This window comes from Lacerta agilis, chromosome 4, assembly GCF_009819535.1.
Source record: "Lacerta agilis isolate rLacAgi1 chromosome 4, rLacAgi1.pri, whole genome shotgun sequence".
Lineage (NCBI taxonomy): Eukaryota > Metazoa > Chordata > Lepidosauria > Squamata > Lacertidae > Lacerta > Lacerta agilis.
This window is the reverse complement of record NC_046315.1, coordinates 72,591,369-72,606,815: the sequence shown is the minus strand read 5'-3', so window position 1 is coordinate 72,606,815 and position 15,447 is coordinate 72,591,369. Positions and strand designations below refer to the sequence as shown.

The window sequence follows — 15,447 nt, the reverse complement described above, 5'->3', positions numbered from 1 at the left end:
GAGCCCAAGTATAATACAGTAGATTCAAACGATCTCCAATACATTCACAAAACCTTCGTTTTGCCACCTATTCATGTGCAAACAGTCACAACATTTTGAGAGCAGTAGAGCCAATTTGGAAATGAACTCACTGTGCTCAATTAAATAACAAACCTTTCCTCAAATAAAGTAAATTTTAAATGGTTCTGCAAGTTTGCAGCAGGAGCTGGCTGTGGATGGAGCTAATTGGCTAGCAGCCATGATTTCACTAAAATAGCTCATCAGAAATCCCCAGAATTTGCATTAAAAAAAGGTTTCCCATTTCCCTAAAAAAGAAATCTACAAATGAATAGATAAAAGCACTTGCAGTGCTTCAAAAAATAAAAAATACAAAAAAGCAGTAACCCACTTGAAGCATGGGAGAAGGGCAACGCTGATAGCTATAATAGCGCTAGGTTCACTGATAGGTATGTCTCCCATTTTAATTGTGAAATGGAGCAGAAGGTGGTTACACTGAAGAACCTGCTGTGAGCTCTCCCTCTCTCTCCTTAGTATTACATCTGTCTTCGCCCTATCTTGTCCCTGTTTGATTTTCATAATTGGGTGCTGCTGGGTTCTTGGTTTCTAGAACAAATGCCACACTGTAAATCGCCCAAGAGCAGTTTGGCTGAAAGTTTACACCCAACAATAATAAAATAAAAAATAAAAAATCCTTCCAGTAGCACCTTGGAGACCAACTAAGTTTGTTCTTGGTATGAGCTTTCATGTGCATGCACACATCTTCAGATACATGCACACGAAAGCTCATACCAAGAACAAACTTAGTTGGTCTCTAAGGTGCTACTGGAAGGATTTTTTTTATTTTATTTTTACTATGGCAGACCAACATGGCTACCTACCTGTAACTGGAACCCAACAGTAATACATTTCATGCAGATCTGCAGTAAAAAGTCTCCTGGAAAATGGTGGCTGGCATTTTGGTAGCAAGCAGCAGAATAAAAACGGGAAATGATTTCTAGAGTTCTCTCAAAAACTGTATGAAAATATGAAAAGGCACTGTTAGGTGCTTTTGTTTCAGTGAACTCTGGTGTATAACAATGCAAGAGACATTGCCAGTGGGTTGTGGATGGATGTTAACTTCTGTTGCTAGGTTAATAAAATTATAATGTGGCACTTTGTACATACAAAGGGCACGCGTCTTAAAATAACTGCTTGAAGCTGAAAGCAGTTGACATGACATGAATAACTCCCACAACTGCCCTGTAGATTTTTGTACACTTTCTCTGAATCATCAGTAGTGATGATTTGTAGATATAATACAGACTGTGGGAGCTAGTTCTGTAGTTCGTATAGCTTATTGGAGATAACTAATGCAATGTAAGGTCTGACTATACTGCAAAAAGAAAAGCTAATATGAAGTTTGGATTATGAAAAGGAGAAGAAAAGAGAAGAGAGATTTATTTATGTGCCACCCTATAACTGTTATAGTTGTTCTCAGGAAGGCTTAGAGGATGAAAACAGTAAAGTGAATAATATAATACAATATGATACATGCTTAAAATTAAGCTCCAGATCAAAGACTGGGGAAGCATACGAGCAAAAGCAGGTTTCGTAAGGGTTCAGGAAGAGTTGAAATGCCTGGGGAAATAAAAACGTGCTTGCCTGGCACTGAAAGAACATCTGAGCCGCCAGCAGGCAGTTTTCTTCGGAGGGAAATTGATAACTAGATGCCACTACCAAAAGGCACCTTTCACTGGTAAACAACTGCCATATCCATCGGGTGAAAACACCAAGAGTAGTAATAATACCTGGAGAAGTATCAGTGACGTGGAACTGTTATTTGGATCAAGGGTGGCCAACATAGTGTCTTCCAGATTTTGTTCAACTCCATCGGCCCTATCCAGCATAGTCAATGGTCAGGGATTATGAGATCTGTGGTCAAACAAGACCTGGAGGGCTAATCCTGATTTAGAAGGCCCCTGATCTACTACCCCAGATTTAGACTGGCCCTTCCCCCTGCCCCAAACCAACACTCACCCTCTCTTTAGGCATCTGCCCTCTGACCGTTCTTGATCTGAAACAAAAGTAAGCTCCACCCAGGCCTCTAACAATCTGATCTGGTCTGATCATCACTTCTAGAAGGAACCAGGGGAACTCCCAATATTGACTAGTTTATCCCATCCAATGGCTATATAACACGGAGGGTGGGAAGCAATTGTGGGAAACTAAGAAAGAGTTTATTTGATGATGCAATTGTAATGAACTGAACTGATAACACAAACTACTAGAGGACAATGGAAGCCTAGACTGCATACGAAATCGTTATATTCCAGAAGGCGAAACCCTAGCCTGCATCTCTCTCACATAATGAAGGTGCCTATGAGTTACTTCAAACTTTCTGCTGTATCGCTCCTTCTTCTCTCCATTCAGTGATATCATTGTCTCTTCTCTGTGTATTTCTAATGTCAAACAAGCCAGTCGAGTTTAAAGTCTGCCTATTGATCCCATTTCCTGTTAAATTCATGTTCCACCCTCATAAATTCCTACATTGGCTCCCAGTATGTTTCCAAGCACAATTCAAAGTGTTGGTGCTGACCATTAAAGTCCTAAATGGCCTCGGTCCAGTATACGTGAAGGAGAATCTCCACCCGATCGTTCTGCCCAGACCCTGAGGTCCAGTGCTGAGGGCCTTCTGGCGGTTTCCTCACTGCGAGAAGCCAAGTTATAGGGAACCAGAGGGCTTTCTCGGTAGTGGTACCCGCTCCTGTGGAATGCCCTCCCACCAGATGTCAAAGAGAAAAATAACTACCATGCTTTTAGAAGACATCTGAAGGCAGCCCTGTTTAGGAAAGCTTTAAATCTTTAATCGACTATTGTATTTTAATATTCTGTTGGAAGCCACCCAGAATGGCTGGGAAACCCAGCCAGATGGGCGGGGTATAAATAATTTTATTAGTAGTAGTAGTAGTAGTAGTCACATGTGAGGACAGGTGGGCAAGTGGGCATGTTTTGCAGAAAACTGTCTTGTGGGTCAAACTGGGTCCTGTAGAGGGCTGACTTAGGCCCATGGGCAGGAGGTTCCTAATTATGATTATCTACCACAGGGTTCCAAAACTGGTCCATGGTCCACACGCTTGATTCAAGTGGTTTGTGGTAGTGTTAGATATATAAGCCAAATGCCACCTTAACTGTCGGTTATGCTCACCAGAACAGAGTATCTATTCACCAAGGGGTTGGACTTGGGGTCCCTTTCAACACTACGATGCTATGATTCAACTACATTGCTTGACTGCAGCTTGCTCTTACAACAATTCACTTGTCCCAGTATGCAAGAAGGAGAAGCACACACAATGGAAATGATATACATTATGGACTAAGGTAGAGGTTCTTAAACTGTGGTTGCCAACCTTGGCACCAAGAAATCTCAACGTGGTCGCAATTGGACCCGTGCCAGTAGCAAAATGCACCTGGGGAATTTCAAACACTGTCCATGGCGTCTCTGTGGATTTGTTTTTAAATGCATTTCAGTTGCTTATTTGATTATTTATATTGCATTTCTTCGCATTACAATTTGAATTCTGTGAAATGCAAACTGCAATACAATAAAATACAAGCATTAAAGTAAGTATTAATAACATGTAATTTCTGAAAGCGCATACCTGTGACTTTTGGTAGCAAAGCACTTCACACTTGCATATTGTAAGCATGCCATCAAACTCCTGACACAGCTGGAGATACTGATTATTTCAAGGTAACACAAGATATGTTGTGACATGCATTTCATTTGATAGATAACTGGGATAGTCATTATGAGTCCATAAACAAACACTGCAGAAAGGAAATGACCTGTCTTTGTAGACTACTGCCAGTAATGTCATGGAATGTGCATATCATTCCATGTTTTTTGCTGATAGAATGAGAAAGATTTCTCTTCTCCTAGCAAGAGTGTGTACAGGTGGTTTAGTAGCTGTTCCAGTTCTCCCATCATTCATTAAGTAATTTGTCTACTGAGCTCTGTCTACAGAAATATCATCCCTCTGCAATGGCTTGTTTGGAATTGCAACATAGTGCTGATGGTGTTTATGTGACCAAATGAGAAATGAAATAAAAACTGAGGCGTGTAAGTTTTGTGGCTGTGTGGAAGGCCAAAGAAGGTGAGTCATGTTATCACGTAGTACCACAAAGGTTGAAGACAAAAGAGTAATCCTGAGGTTGCACATTTAAACACACACACACACACCCCTCTGAAGAAGTGTCTATCTGAAGAAGTGTGCATGCACACAAAAGCTCATACCAAGAACAAACTTAGTTGGTCTCTAAGGTGCTACTGGAAGGATTTTTTGATTTTTTATTTTGTTTTGACTATGGCAGACCAACATGGCTACCTACCTGTAACTGGAACCCAACAGTAATGCATTTCATGCAGATCTGCAGTAAAAAGTCTCCTGGAAAATGGTGGCTGGCATTTTGGTAGCGAGCAGCAGAATAAAAACGGAAAATGATTTCTAGAGTTCTCTTAAAAACTGTATGAAATTTGCAGATTCCTCCATCCCTAATTTTTATCTTAATTATTAGACATTAGGGTTTTATACAGCACTAACATTTACTAAATGCTGTACACAGATTAAAAGCAAGACAGTTCGTGTCCACAGGCTTAAAGTGTAAAAGACACAAGACAAAAACCATACTCAGGAGTAGACCCATTGAAAGCAATGGACATAACTGGCTGAAGTCCATTAATTTCAGTTGGTCTGCAAGTGCGATTGAACTGGGTATCACCCTTATTCTTCACAAAACTCTTCTGCAAAAGGCAGAAAATAAGAGGGGGGCACATGAAATAACTGCAGTACTGGCTCATTCGGGGTGGTAGGTTCAACCTTGTCTACACCTAGAAAAACAACACGAAAGTTTTCAGTAGTCCTGCCCTAGATATTCTTTCACAAACTACTGAAATGTGTGAAGTAAGGCTACTGTTCCATGTAAGTGCCTTTAAAACAAACAAACAAACAAACAAACAAAGCTGAGTACTAAAGTAGGCATAATAGAAGTTGCCACAATGACATATATCATCTTCTAGATGCCATATTCAGCAATGCACTTTTTCATTCAACAGTAAGTTTGCATTGTCCCAAAGAAACTGCAAGTGAGAATGTGCAGTGACCTGCTTTAGTAGAACCACATTATCTGCCAGGATCAAATGGGATGATCTCTTTAGTATAGTATATTTATTCCTTTATTCGTCTGTAAACAGCAGCAGAAAGTGAATTTGTAAGAGCCATTGCATCAGACCTGCAATGTTTCCCTATTCTCTCAAACTTATCTCACTTACTACTAAATATTATTTTTATTTATTTGTACCATGCCCATCCGACTGGGTTGCATACAGCAGCATAAGGAAGCATTTGTTTTCTCAGAGATGGGTTGGTGTCATCACTGTGCAGGAAAGGGTTATTGTGTCTACCACAAAATTGGCTTTATATATCTATACAAATCTTTGGGTTTTGCTCTGGGTTCACTTGTGCAATATCTAATTAATTTTCAACTTCATAATTGGGCCAAATTCCCAATGAACAAAAATTGAGCCCCAACTACTGTTTTGTAGATTAATAAGATTTCGGGTGATTGGATGGTTCTTTTATTATTATAAATCATCTTACAAAATTCAAAAACAGATTAATTAAATTACTAGAAGGGATGGGGGATTGTTGACACTAATATATTTAGCCTGATATTTATGGAATCTATTTTTTTATATACAGCCAGAAGGGCAGGGTATACATAATAAAACATGATGATGAAGATGATGATGATTTCATTCCATCCTTTATGGCAAAGGATGGGAATTTTGTTGACTGCTAAAGGTGTCTCTGAAATCTTTGATGCAATGACTGTGCAACAACAGGAAAAGAACATTAACATGACCCATTATCACTACAGTCGTACAGTGGAACCTTGAGGAAATACAGTGGTACCTCGGGTTACATATGCTTCAGGTTACATACACTTCAGGTTACATACTCCGCTAACCTAGAAATAACGCTTCAGGTTAAGAACTTTGCTTCAGGATAAGAACAAAAACCGTGCTCTGGCGGTGCAGCGGCAGCGGGAGGCCCCATTAGCTAAAGTGGTGCTTCAGGTTAAGAACAGTTTCAGGTTAAGAACCTCCGGAACGAATTAAGTACGTAACCAGAGGTACCACTGTACAGTACATGATGACATAACAGATTTCCAATAGTGCCCTTAGCCAGCGGGGTTTTTTTTTTTTTTAAAAGGGGGTACTCAAAGGTACACAGTACCTTCACTTTTTTATTGTTGTTAAAAAGTGTGGCATTTACTGTAACGACTTCACGGTGAGTACCGGCACCTATTTTTCTAGGAAAAAAGCACTTCCCTTAGGCATTGTGATCCTCTTATGGAGGGGCTAGATTCTAGTCACATGCCTCGCCATGTGTCTGAGCGCACTGCACACAGCCTGCCAAGCACACTTACGCACACAAATTGAGCCACTGCTCACCTCTGGTACTTCAATGCGTATGTCAACCACCCTTTTTTTAGTTTGAAATATCTCAGGTCTATGTCCCAAAGCAGAGAGCCCTGAATAAAGTATGAAATAGCGCGGAGGCATTGCCAAAACTACTATTTCTGTAGAAAAATGTCAGGTTCAATGCAAGAAGTGGTTTTCCCTACAACTCAGAAGTATTTTTAATACTACGAAGAGATCATCTGTCAAGATAACAACAGACAGTAATTAAGGTTCCTTAAAAATCACATCGGGAATTCCTGTGGTGTGAGGCTTGATGTGTGAATGAATATGTTCATGTTCTTCTCCTTTGGGATGCTTCCCCATTATCCTCAGAATTACTGTCAGAATTACAGACTTCATTTGCTGTGAAGTTATTATCCCAGGTAGAGAAAAATACATGGGAAATATTTACTGTATATCCAAATACTTAATCTATGTATACTCATAACTAAGTCCCACTGAGCCCAATGGGGCATACTCCCAGGTAAGTAGGTAAAAGATTGTAACTACTATCTATAAGGTTGTGGAAGAAAATAGGGTGGTAGGGGGTAGAGTGGTAAAACTTATGTCATTTTAGTGTATGTGTGGGGTTTTGTGTCAGCATCACTTGGGTAGGTTCTCTTTCTATTCGCTTGTTATATTTCCTTGGTAGTGAAAGAGTTTTGGGGGTCTAGGGCATGGTTGGTTGTCTTTAGTTGGCTGCAGTGAGATAGAGGGGGGGGTCAAGTTAGCCATATTGATTTGTATGCTGTGGGTGGATTATTGTTGTTGTCTTGTTGGGCCGTGTATGTGAAAAAAGAGGAGCCAAACCATAGTGAAGGTGTCCTCTTCTATTTGTCCCCATGTCAGCTTCAGTCTATTAGTTAACTTTTTTAGTAAGGCTGTTTCACACACAATGTGATACCAGTGGTCCATGTTTACTCCTGACAGGTCTCTCTAGTGCCTGTCTATGTTGTTTCTGGTTGCTGAGAGGAGCTGGGTTATGAGCTCTTTATTCTGCGAGTGGGAATTATTATCTTGATAGTTTTCAGATGAACATTACTGAGATATATCATTGCGGCTTATCCATGAACTCTACACTATGAATTTTCATAAGACTGATGTGAATTCGTTAAAGAAATAGGAAATCATTAGACCTCTATAACTTCAACACTTTCAAGGAAGGAATATTGTTAATGCTCATCTACAGAAATGCACTCCTATTCGAGGAGCAACTACTATTAACCTCTAAGGATATAAAAGGTCCAATTATGAAAATATATCTACTTTTCCTTAATTTAAATTACTGATCATATAATTGTATATACATAAATGGGAATGTGATCTATAATATATTTATTTCTAAATGGAAATGGATATGGAAGAATTAAACCCGTCAGATTAGTCAAGCAGCAGTGTGCAGCAAGGTCAATTCCATTGCTAAGATCATAAACAAAAAGGTGAGCAGAGGGATGGCCTTTTGTAAAATCTTGCAACCTCCCACAAAAGCCCTCCCCCTTCTTCTTTAGCTCAGCCCTATTAAAAAAATCCCCACCTACTCCCAATGAAATACAGATCCTTCCAAACAGCATGCGCAGATGCTTTTTGTAATACAACACAAAATAAACATGACTCAGCATTACACAGAGACTGGCCCTTCATTTGCATATATATTTATATAATACTTAAAGCAGCTTAAAAATCAACAGCTCAAGTGTGTTTCTATGCAGACACAAAACCAACTAAGTACGTATCTGTTCTTCCATTTTAGATCCAAGGTGGGACTTTTCCTTTTACAAAGAACAGAGATACAGGGAGATTCTTGACCCCCTTCAGATTTCTGACCAATGTATTCAGCAGCGTAGCTAGCCGCTCGGGTGCCTGGGGCGGCACGCACATCCTGCAGCTGGGGGCAGGGCAACCTGCCCATGGGGGTGGGGCAAGCCAAGGTAGGATGCGCTGTGTGGAGCCTCTGTAGGGCAGCTGAGGCGGTGGGCCAACGCAAGCCCCGTGCTGCTCGAAAAAGCAGTGCGGAGCTTGCAGGCAGTCCGCCCACCGCCTCCCCCTCAGGAGAGACACGTGGCTCTGGCATGCTGCAGGCCCTGCAGTGTGGCACTCAGTGCCCCCCGCCTCACCTAGCTACCAGTGGTGTAGGAAGGGGTGTGTGGTGGGTGCGGGATTTATTGTTTCAAAAAAAAAAGTCGTGAGCCCAATTTTTTAATTAAAAAAACCCAACACATATTTTTGTCATTTTGTCACACACACACCCCAGTAATGACACGAGGGGCTGTCCACACCCACCGTACCCCCCTTCCTATGCCACTGAATATATTACCATGACAACAATGAACTGACATATGTTGCAGCTGCTGCACTTCACAAAATGTTAACTAGTCTTCTTGTTCAGGCTTCTGCTCACCAAATAAAACTCTTGGCCGAATAATTAAACAAAGAATTCCAAATATTCCCAGCTCTTCAGTAGGAAATTTCAACTAACTTCAATGTAGTTTTAAGTAAAATAATCTTTGTAGCAAATACGGAATCCTCAGGAAATCTCACCAGCTCTGTTCACACGCCACATTCAGCCATAGTTAAAAAACAATTGTGGTTTAAGGTGAACATGCATCATACTGGTGCATGCTGCTTGGAAAGCCCTTATTCCATTCCTGCCCCACTCATTCCAGGAATTAAGCCGGAAACTGGGGTTTCATGTTATCCAAACACAGGTGTGCAAACCAAGTCAATGTGTGATGCAGTAAGGAACCTCAAGGTCCCTGGTTGGCTCGTTATTCTCAGCTTGAAACTCTTAGCTCTTCCAAAACAGTAACATTAGACAAGCAATCGTGTTCTTCTAAAGCACTCTCACCAAGTTTGTTTCTGGCCATAGCTTCTGCCGAATTTGGTCAAATTGTGTACTGCAAGCAAACAGCAAAAGCAAACAATATTTATTATTTATTTTAATAAAAGATTATACTTCTTTATACACCATATTTTTCTGTCTATAAGACGCCCCCATGTATAAGACGCCCCTATCTTTGGGAACTCAGATTTAAGAAAATGGGAAAAGATATATCCGTGTATAAGATGCCCCCCCTAATTTTTTACATTATTTTTAGGGGGGAAACCTAGTCTTATACATGGAAAAATACAGTAATAAAAAAATCTCTATGTGGCTTATACAGAAAAACAATAAAAGTACAACAACACTATTCAGATCAATTTCCTTTAAATAAAAAAAAACTAGAAAAAACCGAGATAGCAAACAATGCAAAACTATGTATCAAAATAAAACTGCACCAAGACCAGGAATGTTGTACTGTACTACATATCCCATCATCCTTGATTACTGGATGGGATCTATAGTCCAACACCTTCTGGAGGAAATCAGGTTTCCCAACCCTGTCCCTGACCAAGGTGCAACTAGATGTAAGGAAAGGAACAGATTGGCAGAGCACTCCAAATTACAGGAAGCCAGCACAAGTTACACTGGGGTTAAATTATGCCAGTATAATCTAGCCATATCCCTAAACTCTGTTCAGCAACAGGGCTACTGCCAACTGAGCCTGGCAGGGGGGAAACAAGCCTTTTAAATAGGGCCGCTAGATGATGTGACTGAGATGAACAGAATCTAGAGTAGTGGCAAGTGTCCCAGCGTCCCATCCCACCAGAACACCCTGGTCTTGGCTGAACAGGTTTCAGCTAAGCCAGCTGAACCCAAGCCCAAACTCTGCGTACACAGAGAGCACTTTCTCCAATCTCCTCCTACTGCAGCAGGCCTACGGATGTTGCAGCACTGTGCCACTCTCCTTCGCCATACAGTACTTAACTTGTTTATGAATGAAATGGGTAAAAATGGGAAGCAGTACAGTACCGGTAGTAACTTTGTCACTTCCATATACCAATACATAAGTACATCGGTGTATCAATCAGCACATAGGTTTCCAGACTCTCTTTTTCTAAAGAGGGTGAAAACTGTTTTTTTTGGGGGGGGAGAGACCTGTGGGAACACTAATTGTCGAGAGAGGAATAGAGAATCCCCTTTGCCTCTTACTGCGTGAAGGTATAAAGGTAAAGGTAAAGGGACCCCTGACCATTAGGTCCAGTCGCGGACGACTCTGGGGTTGCGGCGCTAATCTTGCTTTATTGGCCGAGGGAGCCGGCGTACAGCTTCTGGGTTATGTGGCCAGCATGACTAAGCCGCTTCTGGCGAAACCAGAGCAGCACTCGGAAACGCCGTTTACCTTCCCGCCGGAGCGGTACCTACGGTATATTTATCTACTTGCACTTTGATGTGCTTTCGAACTGCTAGGTTAGCAGGAGAAAGGACCGAGCAACGGGAGCTCACCCCGTCACGGGGATTCGAACTACCGACCTTCTGATCGGCAAGCCCTAGGCTCTGTGGTTTAACCCACAGCACCACCCGCGTCCGCGTGAAGGTAGGCCTATAGACAACTACAAACTGCTATTTACAAAAGCACACTATGTAAAAAAGCATGATTATTTAAAGCATAATTATTCTATCTAGTGTGGCACAGAACTTCAAAGAACCACAGATCTCTCTGTAAACTCTGCCCTTAATAAACGTGAGAGTACAAACAACTGTTATATTACACAGAATATGTGCTGAAGGCAGAATTTTTTCCTACCTGTTCTATTTACAATGAGCTAGTGCATAGAAGACATTTCTAACTATCTTTTAAAAAGTCATTTAAATTATTTCCCTCTTCACGCAGCAAAATACACATCTAGAGCAGGGGTCCCCAAACTAAGGTCCGGGGGCCGGATGCGGCCCAATCGCCTTCTAAATGCAGCCCGTGGATGGTTCGGGAATCAGTGTGTTTTTACATGAGTAGAATGTGTCCTTTTATTTAAAATGCATCTCTGGGTTATTTGTGGGGCCTGCCTGGTGTTTTTACATGAGTAGAATATGTGCTTTTATTTAAAATTCATCTCTGGGTTATTTTGGGGGCACAGGAATTCGTTCATATATTTTTTCAAAATATAGTCCGGCCCCCCCACAAGGTCTGAGGGACAGTGGACCGGCCCCCTGCTGAAAAAGTTTGCTGACCCCTGATCTAGAGTCTAACTCATCTTGTTACAAAATGTTTAAAAATAATAATTTCAGAGCCTGAATCAATTTAAGCATTGCAGACAGAACTGTTCATGCTACATTGTGTCTTCCACACACATCACATGAGGGAGGAGATGATTTTCTTTAAAGCTCACAAAAAAAGATTTGAAGGCTGTTCAGTGTAAATAATAAGCAACCTGCATATTTTCAGACCAAGCTGTTACAGAGGACTTTTGCAATTGCTCTGTCAAACTGAACTTCTTTTAAAACCTAAACATGTGCACTTTGCAAAGTTACACATATGAGAATTGCAAAAAACAGTTATATTTTCTCCCTTTTTGACAAAGCATACAGAAAACTCCAGACCACTGAAATACTGTAATGCTTCTTTTAACTTTGGCATAGTGATCCCAAACATAAAATAGGATTTATTTTCAATTATTCATGGTCTGCAGCTATTTTCTACCTCCATATGGGAACCTTTGTTTGTTTTTCTTGGGCCACTAAGGATGTAGATACATATAGACAAGACAATCTAATACTGTAATAAAAACTAGTAATATCTGTGGACTTACCTACAATGTAACAATATAATAAATATCAACATGAAATGAATTTTAAAGGAAAACTTATTAAGCATTATCTTATACAAATATCTTAAAATATACTTTACAGTACTGTAAAGCATATTGTAAGACATTTTTTCAATCCTTGCCCCACACCCAACCTGCCTCAGTATTTAACCCCTCTGTGACTACAGCTTCTGTCTCTGACCCTCAGTTTCTGCTTGATGACAGCAAATTACATCAAAGCTTCTGAAGTGAGGAGAATGTAAGTGCTTAACCTGTTGGCTATTCAAGCATAAGCAAAGTAGCCAAGAAGCTATAGCAACCGTGAGCTGAAAATACATGAAGATGGTTTTGTTTTGTTTTTGTTTTAATGGCAGAGTAACTGATAAGCTGAATCATTTTATTGACAGGTGTACTTATAAAAAAAAAGCCTTCCCTGTTAGAGGCAAATGCAACAAAATGCAAAGTTGCATACTGTCATAGTATAAGCAAGTAACTACAACATCAATCTTTATTATGGTCCAGAGACCCAACAATCTATTACAAAACAGTAACTAGAGATGAGATTGCATGTGCACCGTCCTTTCAGAAATGTTGTTTTGGAAATATAGAATTCTCAGAATCTACAACACCCAAAATGCATTTCTAGAATATCAAATGCACTCTCACTGGTAAATGTAATGCAAAGTCAATACTACTCACATTTCAAACCCCACCCCCAACAGTTGGATGTTTAGGGTGTCCTCTATGGGTGGAAATGTTTTTACCACACATATCTGAAAATGGGACAAAAATGGGACACAATGGGACAATAACATAATTCGGCCAAATCCATTGCTGTGATGCAGGATTGTCTCTTAGTAACAGAGATCCATTTGCTTTTGGAAAGGATTGATCCTTATTCCTTAATATGAACCCCCTGAAACAATGTTAACATATATTTTTTCATAACAATTACACAGGCCTAGGCCAAAATGAAACAGACAGCCTTTATTTAGAACACACCATTTCCAGAGCCAGTCATAGATCCAAGCACTAAGGACCCCTGGACAGTTAAGTCCAATCAAAGGCGACTATGGGTTTGGGCGCTCATGTCGCTTTCAGGCCAAGGGAGCTGGCGTTTGTCCACAGACAGCTTTCCGGGTCATCTGGCTAGCATGACTAAACCGCTTCTGGCGCAACGAAACACCATGACAGAAACCAGAGTGCACAGAAACACCGTTTACCTTCCCAGCACAGCAGTACCTATTTATCTACTTGCACTGGTGTGCTTTCAAACTGCAAGGTTGGCAGGAGCTGGGACAGAGCAACAGGAGCTAACCCCGATTTGAACCGCCAACCTTCTGATCAGCAAGGCCAAGAGGCTCAGTGTTTTAGACCACAGTGCCACCCGCGATCCAAGCACTATTTAGCTTCCAAGGAGTCAATGTACGATGAGAGCTAAGATTTAGGAACCAAAAAGTCCTTCCCTCAACTGTAATCTTTGCCACAGACTCACTAAGTGAAGAAATTGGAGTTCTTGGTAGAATAATGCAGGAAAAGAAGTGAAAAGGACACCAAGGACTCAGGCCAAAATAACGATTTGATAGATATAAATTATTCAAGTCTCTTGTAAGTTTTATTCCTTGAGGTTTGTAATACAAATGAGATGACAACGCCAGGACTTGTTTTGGTATTCTTCCTCAGCCAGTAGCGTCGTCATCTCATTTGTATTTGATAGTGTCTATCAAATCGTTATTTTGGCCTGAGTCCTTGGTGTCCTTTTCGCTTCTTTTCCTGCACAGACTAAGTGGCATCACTGAGTGGTCATGTCTCAGCCTTCCACTGACAACATGATACACCAATATTGGCCTACCTTCCAGCACTGCTGTTAGGTCTGCTGAGATAATATATGGGAATCACAAAAAGATAAATAGATATACGTATGTATTATGATGATCTTTCTTAAAAAATTACACCGAGGTGTTATTTTTAAAATACCATCACACACAAAATTAACTCTCACAGCCTCAGAACATTTTCACAACTGCATTTTGAAATCGCCTCTCAGTCTCACTGCGTTGTTTGTGGAACATAGATCTGCAGAGTTGGGAGGTACCCTGAAGATCATCTAATGCAGTGTACCCATTTGAATGCTAATCTTATGATTATGAGAGAGAGAGAGAGTTGTATTTCATACAAAGTGTGTTCTGGCCAATCTGGGAATTACATCTGAATTGCAGCTGCCAGGAAAAAACCACAACCAAATTCACAGCCACTGGTGAAAATTAGCCTGACTCAGCACCCCTCAAGAATTATCATCATCAATTTGCCTGTACCATTGACTTGGCAAAGCATCTTTATCAGCTTTGGGTGCTATTCTCTGTCTGCGTGTCTGTCTCACGCACGACCCTCGATTTCAGTGCGCGCGGCGGAGGGGCCAAGTTGCCAGGCCAGCTCCTCCCATACCCTTGCACCTGACTTGAGCTGCCGCCACCTGTGCGCGCGCGCCCCCCTGAAAGAAAGGGAGGGCGCCCCCCAACGCTCACCGCGCGAAGAGGCGGCCGGAGTGACCCGCTGCTCCTGCTGTTTATCTGTGTCACTGTGTCAGGCGCCACCTGCTTGGGCTTACCTGAAGTGCCTGTACTGGGAGAGGTGGGCGCGCGCAGCCAGCACGCGCCAGATGCTGCTGCTGCTGCTGTCGCAGCTGCTGCTGCTGCTGTCCGCGGTGGCGACCTGTGCGCGCGGGTTGCCGCCGCTGCAGACCTTGCTACGACGGCCACTTTCCCCGGGGCCGTCGCCTCTGCTGCTCTTCCACTCGTGCCAGAGGTCTCCGGACCAAGTCTTCGTGGCGCACGCCAAAGCGGCGGGAGAAGGCGGCTGCGGCTCCACTTCTCGACCGGGGCTGCTGCTGCTAGCGGCGGTGTCTCTGCTGTTGTGGCACCTCCGCCGGCTGTATCTCATGGTGTGACGGGAGACTCCGCATGCCGGGCTCCCGCTTCCCCCTCAGCGCCGGCCCAGCCTCGAGACTGGCGGGGAAAGCGGCTCGGCAAAGGCGCGAAAGCGACCGGGAGCCTCCCGAAGAGGGAGACGCAAACGGAGGGCGCCTGGGTAGCTGCTGCTGCTGCTGCTGCTGCTGCTAGCGCGGGCTTCTCTCGGGGCATGAAGTTGCGAGCGCGCCAGCTGCAGCAAGGGCTCCCTGGGCGGGAAGTTGCTGCCCCGGGGGCAAGAGCGGGGCATCCTCCCCAGCAGCGCCTCATCCGCGCCCGCTCTCAGCCGAGAGGGGGGGGGCTGCTGGGGCGCCGCTAGGCGGCTTCCGCCGCCCCTCAGACCATCGGGGGAGACCT

General features: G+C 42.5%; 1 protein-coding gene across 2 annotated transcripts in view; it reads right to left on the bottom strand.

Annotated features, from left to right (window-relative positions):
- NPAS2 (neuronal PAS domain protein 2) overlaps positions 1–15,189 on the bottom strand; it is a 53,419-nt gene extending 38,230 nt beyond the window's left edge. For both annotated transcript variants that reach the window (XM_033147597.1, XM_033147598.1), the window contains exon 1: positions 14,733–15,189. In XM_033147597.1, the coding sequence (XP_033003488.1) occupies positions 14,733–15,064 (332 nt within the window). In that variant the 5' untranslated portion in view covers positions 15,065–15,189. The remainder of the gene's footprint in view (positions 1–14,732) is intronic.
- Positions 15,190–15,447: the final 258 nt, after the last annotated feature.